Genomic DNA, 19,975 nt, shown 5'->3' on the forward strand with positions numbered 1-19,975 from the left:
TTATATAACACAAACAAAACAAACAAAAACCCACACACATTCATTGATGTCATAACCAAACTTCATCAAAATTGAAAAGGTTTCAAACTCACGGTAGCAGTTAGATATTTGCCAAATTCTAATTTTCACTTGAAAGCTCTAATGTTATCAATGGCGACAAGCACTAAGAATTTGTTTCCTTGAAGTGACAAGCTCACGTCGTTCACTTTGGAGAAAGTGGATGTCAAATACCCAAGCCTGAATAACTTTTTTGGGTCATTTGTTCTTTTAAGTAAAACCAGCGAGAAAAGTGAATTTCAGCTCATAAATCAACTGTATGAGTGCTTTCCCCCAAGATCACTATCATACGTCAGTATGCAGAAGACACGCTTTACGGATACTTCCCATTTGTCACAGAAATATTGAAAAGACATGTAAGAGTTGAAAGTTAAAGAAATTAATAATTTTACTGCTTCATCAAAACATTTTTAAGTGAAACTGGCCCTCTTTTCCCTTTATCCTTTTTCCTCTTTTTTTTTTTTCTGTGCATGCATAGTGGCCGACAGAATACAAAGTTTGCTGGTACTGTTGGGAGCCACGCCCTGATTCCTCCTTGGGCACCGGAGTTAGAACTGCCTACTGCTGCCCTTGTATCACTAATGTGAATATCAACAGAATGAAAATGGCAAATAATAATTTGGCATTATTATAAAAATCGTTTTTGTCGGGCGCCTGGGTGGCTCAGTTGGTTAAGCGACTGCCTTCGGCTCAGGTCATGATCCTAGAGTCCCGGGATCGAGTCCCGCATCGGGCTCCCTGCTCAGCGGGGAGTCTGCTTCTCCCTCTGACCCTCTTCCCTCTCGTGCTCTCTATCTCTCATTCTCTCTCTCTCAAATAAATAAATAAATAAATAAATAAATCGTTTTTGTCTTGTGGATCCCCTAGAAGGGTTTTGGAGACCCCCCCAGAGATCTTCGAACAACACCCTGAGAATCGGTGCTTAAATTCGAATTAAAGAATTAGAATAGCTGTGTTTACTTTTCTTTTTAAATGACTTTTTTTTTGAGATGTCATGCAAAGGTTTGTAAAACGCTCTCTCAAATATCCCATGGAAAAAATGAGAGTCAATTCCATTTGTGGTACTATTTGCCTTACTTCCTCCAAAAAGGGGCGGGGAGAGGAATAAGAAGTGGTTTGGCCCTTGGGAGTACACCAGGCATGTGAAGTCATCCATCATGTGTGTCATGGTGAGCAGACACAGTCCTGGGACTGCAAAGGCAAATGGTGCTGGGAACTCGGGGCCCTCTGTCACCTTCCCCCACAGAGTCTCAATAACCACACATGCCCGCACCACACACACACACACACACACACACACACACACACACACACGTGCTTGCGGGTGGACGAGCCACACGTTTTGCCATGGCTAATTTCACATCAGTGACAAGCCTGGCCATGGTTTATACTCACACAATGCAATCAGCCACATCATAGCCACACAAAAGGTCCCAGTAGTCAAACACCCAATCTTATTGTCCTCGAAACCAATCGACATTTTATATTCGCAGTTGGAGAATTTCAATGGCCATACACCCAGTCATGGTTACACTCAAGCTATCAGTATGGCACAAAAAACATCTACTGAGTTGCCATGCAACTCTGTGTGCATATTGTTCACAAGGTGAGAGCGTAGGTTTGGGAGACAGGACAACATGGGTTCAAGTTCAAGTTCTACCATTTACTAGTTCTGTAACCTTGGGCAAATTATTTAACCTTCCTGAGCCTTGATTCTAGAGAATGGAGGTGATTCCTCCCTTGTAAACTTGATGTGAGGACGACACAAAATAACCAGACAAGTGACAGCACCTTGTCTGGCCAGATGTGCCCTGGGACCCAGCTGCAACTGCCATGTATGGCTTTTGTCACCAGAGGGCACCAGGGCTCCAAGGTGTCCGTAAGGGGTGCAGGAAGAAACCGGGCCAGAAAGGCTGGGATTCCTGGGAAGGATTCCTGAGGCAGGTGCAGAGTGGGAAGGTGTGGGCGTGCGAGCAGGGATGCACATGGGGCTGTACAGCCCCCCAAACCCCAGACCCCACCAGAATGTGCTGCTGGGTAAGATGGGCACCTCCGGGTGAGGATCCTGATCTCACCTAGGAAGCAGGACAAGTACTTACTATATACCAGGCCCTCTTTTATGCCTACTTCACAAGTAACTGATCCTCATAATACTATGATTGGTCCTCACTACTAATAGTATTCTTGTTGAGGAATATTGCAGAAACTGAGGGCCCAGCTTACCCGCGTATTAAGTGGAAGAGCTGGGATACGAATGCAGGCATCCTGGCTTCTGAGTCCCTGTTCTTCACCACCGCTCTGCACTGCTCCCCCAGGGACCCCTCCCCTCTGCTTCCTGGGGCTGGGCCAGGATGCCCTGACCCCTGCTGTCTGCCCTGGAGCTCAGCCAGACCCAGCTGACCCTCTCCCCTCTTCCAGCCTGCTCCCTGCCTGCTCCCTGGGCCTGCCCTGGTAAGAGGCTTATCAGGCATGTGGGGGGTACAGATAAGGCAGCGCCCCGAACACAGCTTTATCCAGTCCTGCCATCTCCAGCCGCTGGGAGTTTGGGGAGCTGCCAGCAGATGGGGCCCCACCCACCCAGCCCTACACCACCCACCCAGCCCTACACCACCCACCCCCAGCGCCTGGTGTCCCTCCCTGCAATGTCACAGCTCCCTGTGATGTCATCATTTGTGGTGACGTCATTGCTCTGTCCCTCCTTCGAGTCTAAAGGGGCCACTGAGTTGGGAGCTGGGGAAGGGGACTCAGACAGGAGTCCTCATCAGGCTCCAGGGCAGCAGGGTGGGCTGGGCGGGGCTGGGCAGAGAGGGTGGTGTCCCAGCATCCTCCCTCCCCAGGGTGGCTGGCTATTTTTGGTATTGGCTGCTTCACTTATAGCCACCCTTCTTCCGGTCTTCTCAGTCCAAAGAGGCTCTGGGTCTGGCAGGGGCAGGAGCAGTGGGAGGAATCTCTGGGCCCACTGCAGGGTGGCGCTGGGTATCAGCCTCTCGTTCTGAGCCCGGCCCCTGCGCCCCACAGGGAGGCCTGATCCTGCCGAATAGGGCCTTGCATCACTTCCCTTGGAAAGCGGCGAGGCAGGGAGGGACTCTAAGGATGGCCCAATGGATGGACATAGCCGGGCCTGCTCTGACGGTCACGTGTGTCAGCTTGCTTGTGTCAGCAAGTTTATGTTCACAGCCTCTCACCAACACCATCACACGCCAACAGCCGGGCCATCTCACGGCCATGGCCTCAGCCCCAGGTGGGCCACAGATGGCAACGTGGTGAGCCACACCGACGCTTTGGCACACACACACTGTCATACCTCCCACATGGGAGAGCGGGGACCCCTCTCCTCTCATGGCTGTATTCCTAGAGATTAGCAAATTCCCAGCACCTCGCAGATGGACACTCCTGTGTGGTGAGCAAATGAATGTCTGATTATATGGGACCTGTGACTGGGGTGGGGAGGGGCCCGGGGGAAAGCCCTCCTTCCTGCAGCCCCTCTTAACCTCCCCAGACCCAAGATGGGGGCATCAAGGAAGCATTACTGCTGTTTCCAGCACCACCCACAGCCCCAACTTCAGTGATGGCCACTCCCCAGATTATATGAGTCCCTGAAGGGCCCTGGGCCATGCAGGGCACTGCTCCATCCCCTCCAGGTTGTTCTCCAGTGGGTTGGGACATTGGCACTCAGAGCTGGGTATTAGGAATGTTGGGTGGTCTAGATGTTGGGTACCTTGGACATGTTGGGTGGTCTAGATGTTGGGTACCTTGGTCCAATACCCCCCTGGGTATTGGACCCCTGAGGCTCTGGGTATTGAGAACTCTGGGTTTTGGCTTCTCTACAGTGTTAGGAGTTCTAGCACCCTTGGCGTTGGGAATTCTGGATTTGGGGAGTTCCACAGTGTTTCAGAATCTGGGTTTTGCATGCTCTGGACATTGGGGCTACCCCCCAGACAGGGCCAAAGCCTACGTTTCCAGTCTATAGGCCTAATTTCACCCGGAGCTGCTAAGATCCAGCCTGCACCCTGCTCTGAGCCTCATGATTGGCTCGTGCTGCTCGCTTGGACCAGGGCCAGAGACAGCACAACAGAATGGTCTGAGGGACACATGGAACCCCACAGATATCTCCTGGATCGGGCACCAATTTCACCTGCTCCCTTGCATTGGGACAGGGCAGGGAAGGTGCCAGGCCCTGGCCACTGGGCTCCAAGTTCAAGGGAGAAAGAATTTGAGAGCCGAGCCCAGGCGGGCCACTCCCAGTAATCCTGCCCTGTTCCTGAGGCTGGGACTGCAAGGAGGTGAGACCAATGGTCAGGCCAGGCTGCAACTCAAAACAATGTTCACCCTCCCCCAGTGTCTCAGCGGGGCCCCTCTGCACCCCTCCACCAAGTGCCCCATGCCACCAGCTCCTTCAGTGCCCTCCAGAAGTGGCCCAAATCTGGCCTTATCCCTATTGCCACAGACATACACCTAAGGCAACTCTGTGTGTCCCAACAGAGGCCTTGATCCTACAGGCTGACGACAACAAAGGAGGAAGCCAGCCAGCACTAGGGGATCTGACGCTGGGTGCAGCCCTCCCAGGAAATAGCACTGTAGCTGGAGGCTTGGGAGACACACCTTAGCCCACAGTGGGTGGGGCCCCGCCACAGGCTGCCTGCCCTCTTGCTGCCCTGCCCCAGAGAGGAGCGGGTCAGCAGGTCGTCGGACCCCATAGGTCCTCCTGTCTGTCCTAGGCCTGATCCCCCTACTCTCCTGACAGTGGTCCAGGCTAGCCATGCCCTTCCCACTCTGTGGGCCAGCCGCCCAGGGCCAGGAGCTCACAGCCAGGGACGAAGGCCATCCCAGTTCTGACCTGGGCTTGGCCCAGACCTGCCTCCCTTGGGGCCTCATTCTAGTTGGGGGAAGAGAAAAAAAAAAAGAACAGCCGCTCTCATCCCTGTCTCATGGAGCCAAAATCTTTCTCAAGTTTCTCCTCGGGATTCAACTCACTGTATGGTCGCCTAAAGCCCTTTCTGGATCAAGGTGCCTAAAGTGCACACATCCATGAGTCTTTCTATATGCATACAAATATATTTTGTGTTATGTCATCTCTTTCTAGCAAAACCCTCATGGGCAAATCTCCAACTTCCCACCAAATACCCCAGGGGAAATCTTTTCCTCCCAACCCATGGACTAAGGGGATAACTGCCTCCTTGCCCCCGGAATTAATGCCAAACGATCCTCCGATAAGGCCTCAGAGAGCTGAACCCTGAGTACCTCACCCTCCCCTGCCCCCAGCCCCAGAGCCTGAGGGCCTCCTGGGCAGCTGGCTCTGAGTATCCGGAACATGCCTCGCTTCATATGGACAACTTAGTGTGAGGTAGGAAGTCGCAGTTTCCTTGGGCCATAATAATCATCAGAAACTTCACTGATATGCTTAGGGCCCTCTTCTTGTGCCCCTTCACCCTCCAGCTACTGCTTCAAGAGGGAAGAAGGCCACTGAAACACCCTCTCACACACTTCCTTGTCCCCGCTCCCTACCTGGGGGCCTCTTCCAAGAGCCTGCATTCTGCCTTCTCTGTATGGTGGCCCCTTTCTGACAAGCTTCAGGGGAGAGGGAAGGAGAGAGAGACCAGAAACAGAAATTATGTCCTAGGTAGGAGAATCAAGGAGGGCTTGGATTAGATATGCTCAGTCCCCGGAGTTGGGGGCACACACACACACACACCCCTACACAGAGTTGCTGCAGTGCACAATCACCCCTCCACAAACACAGATCCACCCACACAATCCATAGGGTAAGCGGACACAGGCCCAGCAGACTGCCCCAGGAAGAGGCGTGCACACACACACACACACACACAAGACACCTGCGATTCGTTCGTAGGAAAACAGAACTCCCAAACATGGTGTTTCGGAACAAAGTAAAAATGCAAATAATCTGGTGATGAGATAAAGTGTCTTTCCAGATCTAATCAGGTCTCCAGTGTAAATAGGCTGTAAAGTCTGAGCCTACAGCCTTGGGGAAGTTTGTGAAATGGACTGTGTATGGCCTGAGAGCACTCCTGTGGGCAGGAAATGTCTGTGCCTGATACCTATTATCTCGCTTGATGCCCCTGATCGTAAATTAATAAAGTGGAATCTCACTTGTGTGACTTTGGCATGTGTGACCAGCTTCCCGGAGGCTGACTGTCCCCAGGGAACAAATAAAACGTTTCCTGACCAGACAACAGTGAGGAACAGACTCAGGGTCTGGGGGGCAGGTATTATCTCTCTAGGCTGGGCCCCTGCTGCGCAGATGCCCCACTCAGTCTGGGGTAATACCTGTTTCTCTGACAGTCAGTACTAACTGGTGGCTTTCACAAGGGAAGCAAACTTTCCACCAACTGCCCAGCATTGCTGCCCAGGGAGGTGGTCTGCAGCAATGTGTTTTATATCCAAGGATATACATTACCTCAACTCGTCCTCTCCATTTCACAAGGGAGGAAACTGAGGCTCAGCGAAGTCCTTTTGGCAAAGCCTCCCTTATCTAGTATTGGAACACAGGTCTGTCTCCCCAGGGAGGGAATTAGGGGCCCAGATTGGTGTCTGCAGCCAAAGCAACACAAGCAGCAGAGTAGGGCTGATCAAACCAGTGGTCCAAGGAGTGTCCCTGGAGGAAGGATTGCCCCTAGACCTCAAGTTCCGAGGATTAGGACCCGGGCCTTACCCAGCTGTGCCCACAGTCCCGAGGCACCGCTCCAAAGGGAATGGAATTCGCTCTGACTTCTCCCTGGGGGCAACGCAGGCGCAGAAGACCAGGGACCTGGAGGGCCAACTCCAGCCCCAGCCCCCCAAAGTGCCCCAGGTCTTCTGGCTTTATTCCAAGCCTAGTCGGAAGTGGGCAAAGACATCTGCTTCCTCCAAGGGCCCCAGCTGGGGGGGGGGGGCAGCAAGGCAAGGGCGAAGAAGGGGGCTCCTTTGTGGAGCCCACTCCCAGGGGTTCCTGGGGATCAATCATCTGAAAACTGGAGAGGCTTGTAATTTTATTCCCTGGGAGGAGGAGCCTGAGAAGTCGGCCAGTGGGGTGGGGATGAAATGCGGGAGGGGGGGGAAGAGCGGCCAGGGGAGCTGTTCAGGGAGGGGAGGGACTTGGCTAGGTCTCCCAAGCCTTCTCCACTCTCCAAACTTTCACCAAACTCTTGGCCCCCGCCTTCCCGAAACCAAAACACAACAAGCTGTGGAGGAGCCGCGAGCGGCGCGGCGGGGCGGGCGGACTCGCGGCGGCACTGAGCCTCGGGAGGCTGATGCAACTTTCCCTTTAAGAAAGCCACCTGGGCGCACCGCGGTGCGGACCCAGCACGCCTGGGCCGGGGGCTGCAGCATGGTAAGGGGGCTTGGGGAAGGGAGAGCTGCGGCCCGCGCCTCTGTCAGTCCTGCCGTCGGTCTGGGTTTGGTGGCTCCGCGGGGCTAAGCCCCAGGACCAGCGGGCGTGAGTGAGTGAGTGAGTGAGTGTGTGTGTGTGTGTATGATCGCGCTTGCATGCGGGCATCTGTGGGTAAGTGTGTGGGTGCACGCACGAGGATGTCTGTCTCGCCGCAAAGATCGGGGGTAGGTGCGCGCGTCTGGGTGTTACCGCTGTCACCAAGGAGCTAAAGCGGGCGAGAACAGAGGGGGGGGCGCGCTCCCGAAGAGGGGTCGCTGCGTGCCGAAGCCGGCTCGGTCGGGGGCGGCGGGCGCGGAGCTGTGCGGGTAGCGCCGGAACCAGAGCGTGTCACGGTCCGTCTGGGGCGCCAGTGGGTCTGCGCGCCGGGGGCCTGCGGCGGCCGGGAACCGGCGGGCCGGCTCTGCGCCCCGCGTGCGGGCTCCCGCTCCATCTCTTCGCACCGCTGGCAGGCCTGGCTGCCTATCTGGCCGCTCCAGCCGGCCTGCCTCCCTATCTGCCCGCCCACCCACCGGCCGGGTTTGGGTTCCCGCGCGCCCGCGGGTCCCGGGAAGCCGCGCCAGGGGGTCCCGACGCCCTCGGGATCTTTGTCCGCGGCTCCCGGCCACGGCTTTGGGAAGGGACTACGGCCGTGGAGTTATTTTGGGGCGGCTACTCCAGGGAAAATCCGCGCCCTCCCTACCCTAACCTTCATTCCGAGTGCGTGTGGGGCGGGCCCGGGCGGCCACAGGTGAGGGCAGGGGCCTGGCAGTCGGGGGCGCCCACCCCCAGCCGGCGCCCCGCACCCCGCAGCCACCGCGGGGCGGTAGAAGGCGGCGGGGAGGGGCGGGACGGGAGGGGGGCTAGCCAGGAGGGCCGGGAGGGGCCGGAGCCGGCCTGGGGGCGGGGCAAGGGGGCGGGGACCTCGGCGCCCCGGTACTTTTCCACCGCTGGGGCCGGGGGCGGAGCCGCCGCCTCCACACCAGCTGAGAGGCCCACACGTGGCGGCTGATGTAACACCGCCCCCCGACACCTCGCACCCCGATTAAAGCGGACGCACCCCGCTTCGAGGAATCGGGGTGCTACGGGCGGTGCCGCAGCTCCAAAAGCGACCGCGCCCCTGCCTGGCTGCCCGGGGCCTCCTCGCAGTCTGCCGGCTGCTTCTTAAAGGAGCCGCGCCCCCTTTCGGGCCTGCTCTCCGCAGACCACGCCCCCTCGCTGGTCACTCTTAAAGGAGCCGAGTCCCCGGCTCGCTGACAGCTCCAGCACAAAGCCTGGGTCTATTTCTTTGCTGAGACAAGCTTGATGCTGCGGTTACTAGAAGATAAAGGCTGGGGTAAAGGCGGGGTCGAGGAATGGAAAATGAAGAAGGACCTGAGAAGTCCAAAGTGAGGGAGCATCGGAAGGTTGGAGAATAGTGGGTGAGGGAACTGGTTCTAGGAAGGGACTAATGGGCGACACTGAGCATGCCCAAGTATTTCCAAGGACCGCAGAGAAAACGCCCCCTTACTCGGCCTACACTGCGACTGCGGCGGTGCCTGCTCTGTGCCCAGCCCTGGGGACACAGAAGAATCACACGTTTGCCCTGGAAGATCTCTCCAGTTCGTGGGGAGCCAGACACAAGTAACCATGCCGCAACACTACATGTGACGAGTGTGTTAATCAGATGTACACAGCGTGCTTTGGGGGTTCAGTGAAAAGGTGACTGCAACTGGAGGAGGAAGGAAGGCTTCTTGAAGAGAATGCCATTGGGGCAGGTTTTGAAGCTGGGTAGGATGTATACCAATGGTAATGGGGACAAGGGAAACACCTGCACAAACATGGAGGCAAGAACCTCTGGGAATGCTGAATAGTCCCACATGGTCACAGGTGGCTGCAGGTAGCTGACCTGGGCACCAGGCAAAACTAGAAGCCCTCCCCTGCTCCCACAGCCCCTCCGTTCCCTCATCACAGCAAATAGAGTTTATGCTGCCTCCTCTCTCTCCTAAACTGTGAGGTCCTTGAAGGCAGGGAAAGAGCTTGTCACCTTTCCATTCCCAGAGAGGATTCCAGGGCTTGGCTCTGATGGACCTTTACAATTGATTGACAGTCAGCCCCGTTTGGGGAGAGGGAAGGACAGAGCAATGAGCGGGTAAAGTAGCTGGGTCCTATGACTGCCCTCTCACTATCCACCCTTGAGTGGCTCCCAGGCAGCTCACACCCAGCTCTCCCTCTCCCCACTCCAAACCTGCAGCACCTGGCACTCCTGTCCCTGGGCCTGGCACTGGCTTCTTCCTGTTGCACCTGCAGAAACCAGAGATCCCCACTTGTCCCTCACCTCTTGTGCAATTCATCACCAAGTCCTACCAGTCACCTTCTATATTTTTCTCAGATCTGTGCACCTCTCCCCACCCTATGACCACTGTCCTGGTCCACACCCCCTCATCCCTGGCCTGGCCTCTTCCTGCCTGACTTCTCTTCCACTAACCCCTCCCTCCAGTCCTTTCTCCACACTGTGTCTAGGGTGAGTTTTCAAAATGCACATTCCACCAGTTGCTCCTGCCAGGTGCAACTCTGCCTTAAAGCCTTTGATTGAGACCATTGCCCTCAGGATAGAAACTAAAATCCAGGCCCCAAAGGCCCTGACCCTGCTTATCTGTCCACCTTCATCTTTGGCCACTTTCTCCCTGGCGATCTGAGCCCAGCCTCAGGGTCTTTGCACATATTTCATTTGCTTGAATCTCTCTTCCTGTTCTCTTCCTCACTCTTGCGACTTTGCCTAAATAAGTCCCTCTGACCCTATAGCATTGCTTCCTCAGGAAAGCCCCCTGTGACTCTCAGACAAGGCCAGGTCCCCCTGCTCTCGACTCTCATAGAAGGATCTTTCTCCTTCAGTCTTTGAATGTCTGTGTTTGAGTCACGAGTTTCCCTCTTTCCCCCTAGCCTGCAAGATGCAGGGGGGCAGAGACCGATGAGTTCTTACTGCCCAACACAGGTCTGGCCCAGAGCAAGCCTGAAATAAATATTTGTGGAATAAATGAATTTAATTGTGGCCAGCCTTAAATGCCTGCTAAACAATCTAGGCTATATCCCATTGGCTGTGGAGAATGATGAGGGGGAATCGGGGCTTTAGGGCTTTGGGAAGATTAGTGGATTGGAGGGGAGGACTGGCAATAGAGTCCAAAAGTAAGCAGAAACTTCAGAACTTACAAAGGAAGTATTACTAGCCCCATCTTCCAGATTGAGAAAACTGAGGCTTGGAGAAGTTAAGTAACTTGCTCGAAGTCACATACATAGTGGGTGGCAGAACCAGATTTCCAGCCCAGGCCTACCAGGTCCCAGAGCCCAAGCTCTTCATCACATGCTAAATTGACTACTTGCCAGTGGTGATCCATATGTGGTACTTTTTGAATGGATGGATGGGGCCATCTAACAGAAATGGCAGAAGCAGGAGAAGCAGCAAAACTTTCTGCCCAACTCATTCATTCTCCTGGAGGCCACCACCACACAGCCTTTTGGCCACCAATCTGTAAACACTCTGAGCACAAGGACTGTGTTTGCAGTCAGTGCTCAGGAGCCTAAGTTCTGGACAGAATGCCCTCAGTTTACTTACCTAACCAGGGGGCATAATAATTACCAGCCCAAGAGGTGGCTCTTAATAATGCCACCTGCTATTATTACTATTGTTGGCCGAAGAGGGACAGCTTTGGGACAGTCAGATCTAGAGTTTACAGCTTAAGGAGGGGGGCAGTGAGTGAAGAGGACAATGGAACACAAACCCCTTCTTCTCCTGACTGCTCCCAGAAGACCAAAGCCATGCGCAGGGGTCTCTTTAGGAGGACCCTTTGAGAGGCAGAGAGACCAGCCTGGGTGACTGACAGAAGGGAAATGGTTACAGGTCACATCCGTGCCCACCCCCGCCTTGGGGAAAAGGTTGTGTGACATCAAGTGGCCAGGGCCAAGTCCTAAGGAAGCCAAGTGCTGATTTTCACAGGCAAGGAGCTTCCTCCTTGTCTCTTCTGGCCTTCTAAAACCTTCCTGGACCTGTAGGAGAGAGGCAGCCCTTGACAGGTGGCTGTGGGTGGGACAGAGTGCCACAGAACAGCCTTTGGAGTAGAGTCTGCTCCCTGGGAGGGTAGAGAAGGCCCCAGAAGATGAATCCAGTCCTTCCTGGGACCAGGCCCTATGGAGGTTGAACATTCTTGTCCACCTAACCCAGGGTTTTCCTCCCATGAGAGAATTCCTCCCTGACGGTTGAATCTTCTACGGCCATACCACCCTGAACGTGCCCGATCTCGTCTGAAGATTGACTCCTCTCCTGAGGCCCGTCAAAAACAACCCCCTATTACATCCGTGTCTGACATTAAGCCTGTATACACCAGCATGGCCGTGTGGCCACTCCTTCTGTTTGTCTGCTGCCTCCTCCGGCTCGTCATGCCCACATTGTGTCTCAGATGCTTCCTACAAGGTCTCTGGCTGGCCTGGACCATCATTCCAATACCTCAGTCTTACCCATTGCCCTTCGATCCCATTCAAGCAAGACATCCTGCTAGTGTGCCCTGGGCTAGGGGCAGACACCAAGGGTAAATGAAACACGGACCCAACCTGCAGGGAACGGACAGACTCATGGTTGATGGACAGAAGCAAATAAGTCTAGTATGAGTTGATAAGGACACGAGTAGAAACCTGCTAAAAAAAGAAAATGAAAGGAGGAAGCAGTTTGTTCACTCTGGTTGGGGAGAGTGCCAGGAAAGGCTACAGAGAAGAGGTGACATTTCGGCATGGTCCTAAAGGATTTGCAGAATTTTACCCGGTTAGCAGGAGGGAAGATGTTGCAGGCAGGGGAAGGCCTGAGCCAGGGCAGGGAAGCGGTCCCGTGCACGACGTGTTTGGTGCTCACAGAACGTATGGTCCAGGGCAGTGACATAACAGCATGCCCGGCTGTCCTGGAGCCTAAGCTGAGTGGCACCAGGATGAGGAAGGACGGTCTTGACTGCCCGGCTGGGGTGAGCTTGGGGAGCACGTGCTGATCCAAGCTGACTCCCCTTCAGGAGAAAGGTTGAAGCCATCCACACAGACGATGAAGGAATTGGACCCTGTCCCAGGCCCGTGTTCATTTTTTAATCTTTTATAGAATTGGGCATCTGGAGAGTCAAAAATGGACCTTTGCCCCTTGGGACGGGATCCCTGGAGACCAAGGGATCCAGAGGAAGGGTTGGAAGAAGGGCTAGGAAGGAGCCGATCGAGGGTCATCCAAAAAGGACCAGATGGGAGAGGGCCTGGCAGAGGGTGGGCCAGCCTGGGAGGGGAGTGAGGGCCTGCCAGCTGGTGGTCCGGGCCCAGCACTACCTGTCCTGGAGAACCCTGACAGCCACACCTGGCCCGCCCTCACCTTCCCGGGCCAGGTTCCCACCCAGCTCTCTGCTCTCTCCACAGCTCTTGAGGTCTGTGGTCTGAAAGGTGCTGGAAGCAGAGCCTGTGAGTGTGGTCCAGGACTCCAGGGCCGCTCCCCAACCTGCTGCTGCCATGGTAGGAAAAGGTGCCAAAGGGATGCTGGTGAGTACAGGAACCAGACTGCAGGGAGGAAGGGGGTATCATGAGCACCGCCGCCTCTGAGGCCTTCTGCCAGCTGCTTGCCATGCCAGGGCTCCTGACTAGTAGGGCTGTCCCAGGCCCCAAGCAGGCGGCCCCTTACCTGACAGGCTCGATGGTGTTGCGGCTCGGAGCCCATAACAGGGCCGATTCTGCCACAGAGCCCACGATGGCACGTCGGGGGGGCAGGAGCACACTCCGCATCCTCATCACAAGAGGTGCTCTGGCCAGCAGGACAGGACACCCAGGACAGTTACACAGTTGGCACCCTAGGACCCCACCCCCACCCCATGCTCTGCCCACTGCAGGGAGCATTCCGATGTGCTAATCCAGGGGTCTTCAGACCTTGTCTGGTTTTTCTCTCCTTCCCTGGTTCCCTCTCACTCTGAAAAGTAACAAAGAACGTTTCATTTTGAATGTTCTTCTGAGGCCTCAGAAAACTCCCCTCTCCCCCTGCCCCAAGACATGGCCCTTCCTTTGCCCGCTACCCCAGAGCACAGGAGTGGTGCTAGGGAGGCCCCAGGAGAGGCAGCGGACAAGAGCCGGGCCTGGTCAGGGCTTGAAGGAGGAAGACTCGCTGATGGACAGAGCAGGTTGGCACTGGAAGCAGGAACCGGGGAAAAAGATGTCAGATCCAATCCCAAAAGCAGTGGTTGTATTTCTTCTCTTGGGGATCTTGCCTCGGGGACAAGCTAGACGGGCAGCTGTCAGGGGAAGAAGCTGGTGACTGAGCACAGCCCTGCCCTTAGCCTCTCTCACCCACATCAGTTCCTTCCATTGTTTTTCTCATTCTGTGAAGGATTGATTGGCCTAGGGTCTCTGCGGAGCTCCCCCACCCCCTAAATAGGCCCTGTCTCTCACCAAAGATTTCTGGGGCTCGGAGTACTTGGTCCGGAGGAATGGTTTAGGAGAGGTGGATGGGCGGTTTCGCTCCAGGGTAAGGACCCTCTATCCTGCTCCATTCTGAACGTCTAACATTCAGCCCCTCAGTCCTGCTCTGGCCGGGCTTCTCCTGGTTGGAACCGGTCTGAATGAACCAAGTTTCTGAAAGTATTCCTGAGCCAACCTGAACTTGGGGTGATCATAAATGGGCAGAGATGAAGTCTCGTGACCTGAACACTTGCTGGAGGTGATGCTGTGATAGGGCCAAAAATGGCCTCCCTTTCCCAGAGAAGTCTGGGAATTGCCACAGGCCTATCGTCCATAGGAAGTGGGGTGTGGCTCTGCCCCATGCGACATGGAGATTCTGAGCCCCATGAAACCTAAGAAACCCTCTGGGTATTCCCTGGCTGCTCTTCTTTCTCGGGAGTGACCCTGAAAGGACTGGTGCAGGCAAGCGGTTGAAATGTGGGAGACTTGTGTGCCACAGAGGGAGCATCAGTCACAACGTCCCATAATCCCTGCCAGGAGCTGAGCTTGCCGGACTCTGGGCTCTGCCTGGCCAGCCTGTCTGTGGAAGGCAGTGCTGCCTTGGGACGCCCGTTCCCAGCCCCAGGATGTGCCTAAAGATAGCCGGGGCTCGGATGCCCTCTGCCCTTTGGCTTCTGCCGGCCACTGCTGGTTTGAGGCCCATAACATCTGTCCCCTGGGCTCTACCAACCCCCCCGCCCGCCGCCACCACCACAGCAGTTGATAGAGATTCTATTCCTGCCTCTTTCTCAGTTCTGCTGGTGACCGTGGGCTACTCTCTTCTCGGGCCCCAGTTTGGAGACTGGAAGCCATCTCCATTCAGGGCTTGTCTCTAGGACACAGGCTCCGAGGAGCACCATCCCTCCTGGCTGGCAGGCGTAGGCAGCTGAGCCAACACTTTATTAGGTGCTTGCGCTCCCCTAAAGGCAAAGAGCAGAGGACACTCCTTCCAGACATGCCCTCCTCTCTATGCCGTGGTAGGGGTAGAAGAGAGGCTACCGGGGGCCACGCATGTAAGCTGCTTGGACAGTCCCAGGCCTGTGGCTTCTTCTGCCATTTGTGTCCCCGTATGTGGGGAGGGGGTAGCTAGCCCCTGCCGTGGGGTCCTTACTTCCATCCCCTTTGCCTCCGGCTTGGGTGTGAAGACATGGGTCCCCCCCCCACTGTCCTCAGCGTCAGCAGACACCCTGTGTCATTCAACTCTTCATGGGGCAGGTGCCCCACCGAGCAGCAGGCCCCTCTCCAGCACGTGCCCAGGCCCACATGCCTGGTGCACGTGTCCCTCCCCCCACCCCCAGCCCAGATGGTCTCTGCCGGGCCAGCTCAGCTGCCTCCCTCACGCCTCAGCAGCTCCTAGGACAGGGCCCTGCGAGAACCCAGCTGGCTAGGGTGCCTCCAAGCCTGGGAGCAGCTGGGATGCTTGGGGGCACCGGGGGGTGGGTGGGGTGATACTTCCATGGAGACCTAGTTCCTCTGTACATGCATGGGGTGGGGCTGCCTGAGGCTCAGAGGACAGGAGCTGGGGGAGAGGAGCCCAGGACAGGAGAGCCCCGCTGGGTCAGCTGTAACCACACGGCCTCACACCAAGGTCACAAGCTGGCTGATTCGGGCCCCTCTCCATGCCTGCTCCCCACTGGCACAGAGTCTTGGGCAACAGAGGCCTTGGTGAGCCTTGTTGGTCTCTCCCCATGTCTTTGGGCACAGTGGTTGCTCCTGCCATTGGGAAACCTTGTGATGAATAAGAGCAGAGTCACCTGGGCTAGGGCTGTGAGTGCCAGAGCATCTAAATCATCCCAGAAGGCTTTGCAAGCACCACAGGCCATTAGCGGCTGCCCACCCCCCCGCCGACCTGTTCTGTTCTGCTTTGATAGAAGGGTTTGTATACTTCTTATCTGCACCATCCATCGCAGGGCCTGGCACACAGTGGGTGCTCACCCAGCCCACATCCTGGCATGTGGCAAGTGCTCAGCTAATACAGGCTTGGCACTCGCTAGGAGTTTACCAAGCACAGGGTTTGGCCCACTTAGGCACCTCCTAGGTGAAGAGCCTGTCGACGACTAGGCCCTCACCTGGCACAAGCCCTGGCATATGGGAGGTGCTCACCTAGGACATACTTGGCACACAGTGGGCACCCATCTGTCATAGTGCCAGGTGCACAGTGGGCGCTCCCCCAGCTCCTGGCTGGACATCCATTGGGTGCTCGTCTGGCACAGAATTTGGCCTACATGGGCTTCTCCTCTAGTGCAGGACCTCGCCCACCACAGGGGCTCACTGGCATTGGGTGGATATAAAGTGGGTCCTCTCTTCACACAGGCCTGGCACACTGTGTATTCTTCTAGCATCTGACTCTGTGCATAGTGGGGGCTCTGCTAACTCAGGTCCCTGCACACAGTGAGTGCCTTCCAAACACAGGTCCTGGTGGTACTGTGTGTGCTTTCTAGGCACAGGGACTGACACACAGTAGGTACTCTCCCGGCTCAGGGACTGGCACATAGTGGGCACTCTCCTTATATAAGGCCTAGCACGGAGGGGGGCTCTCTTAGCCGGGACAGCCTGAGCTATGACCTAGATGATCAACCAGGTGACCGGAGATGTGTAACTACACCCTCCACATGTGAAATGGACAATATCGAGACCCAGTGTTCCTCAGGTCTCTCTGGACCTAAGATCCTGCCTCCCTTCCCTTTGGTCTGCTTCCCCTCCCCACCTTCCCTGGAGCACACCTGCTCAGTCCTGTGCCCTCCCCTCCCCTCACACAGCTCCCCTGCAGCCCTCCCCCTGCTCAGTCCTAGCTGGGCAGGACCTTCCCCCTGGAGGCACAGGGCACAACAGAGCAACTAGATTCCTTGCCCCTCTGGAGACATGCCCACTCTTATTAAGAAAGTCAGAGGCGGGGGCTGGGGGAGTCGGCCTCCCAAAGTGGGGCTGGAGCAGCTGGATCCCACTAATGAGGCCTCATTACGGCCAGGGCCCAGCTGGGCTGCTGCCGCCTCCTGTCCCCATGGCTGGGGCCAGAGAAAGCCATCCAGCCAGGGCTGTCTGTTCTGGGCACCCTGCCCAGGCCAGGGCAGCCAGAGCCCAGAGCCCACCCTGGGTGGAAGTGAGCATTTGGGCATCATGGGTGACTGGGCCTTCCTGAAGCCAGTGGCCCAGCCAGGGCTTTGGCCCGAAGTCCGTGCGCGCAGGAAGTCAGCGGAGCGTGTCTGGGGACCTGGCTGCATGAGGCTGGCCCAGTGAGAGGCTGAGTCAGTGGGGTCTCAGACCATTCTTAGGTGACTTGCTTGAGCCAAGGCTGGTCTCTCTCTACCCCCCAAAATGGGGATAATAAGGTATCTACATCGAGGCATTTGCGGGGGGGGGGGATTAAATGAATGAATATATGTAAAGTGTTTAGGACAGTGTCTGGCTCATGGCAAGCACTTAATATGTATTATCTATTACTGTTAGTGCTAATTCTCACCAAATTAGATGATGGGTGGATATTATTCCTATTTCAGAGATGAGGAAACTAAGACCAGACATGTTAAGTGACTTGCCTAAGGCTATATACGGTGAGAAACTGGCAGTGCTGGGGTTTAAACCAGGTCTATCTGACTCTAAAGCTTGTGCCCTTTTTTTTTAAAGCCATCCTAAAAGAAAAAAAAAAAACATCCTGACATGTTCCCTTTGAGTTCACCATACTTACCAAACTCACAGAAAAGCTAGGTTTTCTTTACATCAGAATTCATGCATGCTTCCATTTGGTGGGTGCTTGCTAAGATCCTACCATGTACCAGGCCCTCTGCCAACCTACCAATTTCCAAAGAGAGGTACACCTTCCTGGGGCCAGAACACTCGTGCCTACTTTCCTGACCGCTGGTCTGTGGTATCTCAGCATCAGCTGGAGACTGACCCGTGAGTGTGGTCTCAGGGAAGTGGGACTGGATGGGTCTGAGTGATGTCCGCCCCAGTGATGGTGACACCTGCTGGACTGAACCCAGCCCATACAGCACATCCTCCCGGAGCAATCCCGCAGGCTCTGGGCAACGCAGTACAGATCTGCAAGGCTCCTATCCTGTGGCTCCACCTTTGCCTGGACTCTGTGGTGACCACTCTCTGGGCTAGTGCCATCTTTCTTAGGACAGGTGACCTTGCAGTTCCCCGGGCCAGATCTTTCTTGCGTGGTCAGCCACATTCTTCTGTGAACACACTTAATCATCTTGGCTGGTTGAGGGTCTCCAGCTCCTGCGGGGGGAGGGAGGAAACAGCTCCAGAGCCCACCATCCCCCCGCCCACACCACTCTAAGAAGTCTAAGATGCTTTGGTAGTGCCCTGTGGACTGTGCCCCCCCTTCTTCCTGCCCTTCACCAAGTCTAGTGCCCAGTGGCTCCCAACCACCCTACCAGGGGCCCACCAAGTGCCAGGCCTGGGAGCTCAGAAGCATCTGGGCCCTGAGGCTGCTCACTCTCTTCCAAGCTCGCTCTGCCTCACTCTGTGGTTGTGAGTATGTGTGTGTGTGTGTGTGTGTGTGTTGTTCCAATAACTTGCTGGGAACAAGGGAAAAACACAACAAACCCCACGCCTCACTCTAGCTCTGGAGCACCCGCACTGGGCTACATGGGGCCTGGCCGGAGGGGGAGGGCCGGGGAGGGGTAGGCAGAGCTGCGGGAGGAGATGAGGTGAGAGTAATTGACGCTGCCCAGCAGCGGGAGAGGCAGGGGATGCGTCAGTGTCGCCTGGAGCTGGCAGAGGTGTGAATGAGAGCGGAGACACACGCGCTCCACTCTGAGTGCTCATCCTGGGATGGCCTCGGCTCATGGACCTGTGGCCCCCTCCTCCCCAGAACAGGTCAGTCACCTTCCAGAAGGTTGAGCCCCTTCCCTGGAGCCAGGCGGTCTGGGAGGCTGGGCTGGGGAGTGGGGAGAGGGGCTGAGTGGTCTGTGCCAGGGAGGGGCAGGCACAGCCAGCCAGGGAGACAGACACCAGCAAAAGTGACCCAGAAAGTTGCAAGTGTGCGAAGGAGTGCAGGAAGAGTTAGCTGTGCGGTGGGGGCCTGGGGGAGGAGAGTGGGGGGGTGAGGGCTCCCCCAGCCCAAGGACCTGCTGAGAATCTGCTCTGTGTATCAAAGCTGCATTGTCCTAGCTCCCGGGGAGACGGGCCGGAGGTGCCCAGGAATTGTACTAATCAATACAGCCCCATTGTCCGTGCCACGGCAGTTACTCCTATGGGGAGAGTGAGCGAGGGGGCAGGGGGACGTGGTACATGGACTCAGCAGTGATGGTGGGGGAAGAGAATGGGATGGGGGGTCTCAGCTGGGAGGAGAGAGAGACCCCAGAGAACGTTCACCAGTGTCCACGGCAAGTGCCCGGACAGGGTGGGCACCCATGTGGCCTCATCCCTAGAAGCTGGGGATGGGCTCGGATGTCAGGGACAATGGGGCTGATGGCAGCAAGGGTGAAGGGACAGGGAGAGCCATCCTCCCCGCCCGGTAGAGCATCCTGATTTGACCTTCAGAAGGCAAGAGAAGGAATGTCTTCTGGGGAGACCTGGGTTGGGTCCGGGAGAAACATTATGCAGGGCTGCCCTCAAACCTCAGAACTGCCAGGGTCACAGACCAAAGCCACTTCCCCGAGTGCCAGCCCCACTGCCAACTGTCTGGGGTAGAGACTGCCCACAGCTCTGAGGCAGGGCTGCCGGACTTCTCCAGGGCTAGAGGCAGGGCCCACCCAGTGTTCGCCATCACGGCTCCCCAGGGCCTGGAGCGGAGCCTGGCCTGCCTGGGGGTGCATCTTCTGTTTGCTCTCTGCAGTGTTGGCAGGTCCGTCCCCACCAATCAGGGCTCTGGGCAAAACAGCACAGGACATGCCCTTGCCTCTCTCACCTGCTCTACTACGAAGGCTTGGACTCCTAACAGGTGCCCAGAGCTTGCTCTGAAGCTTTCCTGGAGGCAAGAGGTACTAACAGCCCCTGGGTACTGCTTGGCCTAAGGCAGATTTTCCCATGGTCCTGCTCCTCCACCTCTGGCCCCTGACTCTTTCCCAGATCTGGATCAGCGAGGCCGGATAAAAGACAGAAGGCTCTGTTATTGCAGGG

At 56.2% G+C, this 19,975-nt stretch overlaps 1 protein-coding gene across 6 annotated transcripts in view; it reads left to right on the forward strand.

Moving 5' to 3' along the window:
- The first annotated feature begins 7,152 nt into the window (after positions 1 to 7,152).
- SLC6A9 (solute carrier family 6 member 9) overlaps positions 7,153 to 19,975 on the forward strand; it is a 30,408-nt gene continuing 17,585 nt past the window's right edge. For 4 of the 6 annotated variants that reach the window (XM_028123400.2, XM_028123403.2, XM_028123406.2 and 1 more), the window contains exons 1-2: positions 7,153 to 7,387; positions 12,839 to 12,958. In XM_028123400.2, coding sequence (XP_027979201.1) covers positions 12,929 to 12,958 — 30 coding nt within the window. In that variant the 5' untranslated portion in view covers positions 7,153 to 7,387; positions 12,839 to 12,928. The remainder of the gene's footprint in view (positions 7,388 to 12,838; positions 12,959 to 19,975) is intronic. The other 2 variants (XM_028123401.2, XM_028123404.2) reach the window with 1 other exon arrangement.

This window comes from Eumetopias jubatus, unplaced genomic scaffold, assembly GCF_037043125.1.
Source record: "Eumetopias jubatus isolate StellerSeaLion01/CBP00866 unplaced genomic scaffold, mEumJub1_p1.0 scaffold_4, whole genome shotgun sequence".
Taxonomy (NCBI): Eukaryota; Metazoa; Chordata; class Mammalia; order Carnivora; family Otariidae; genus Eumetopias; species Eumetopias jubatus.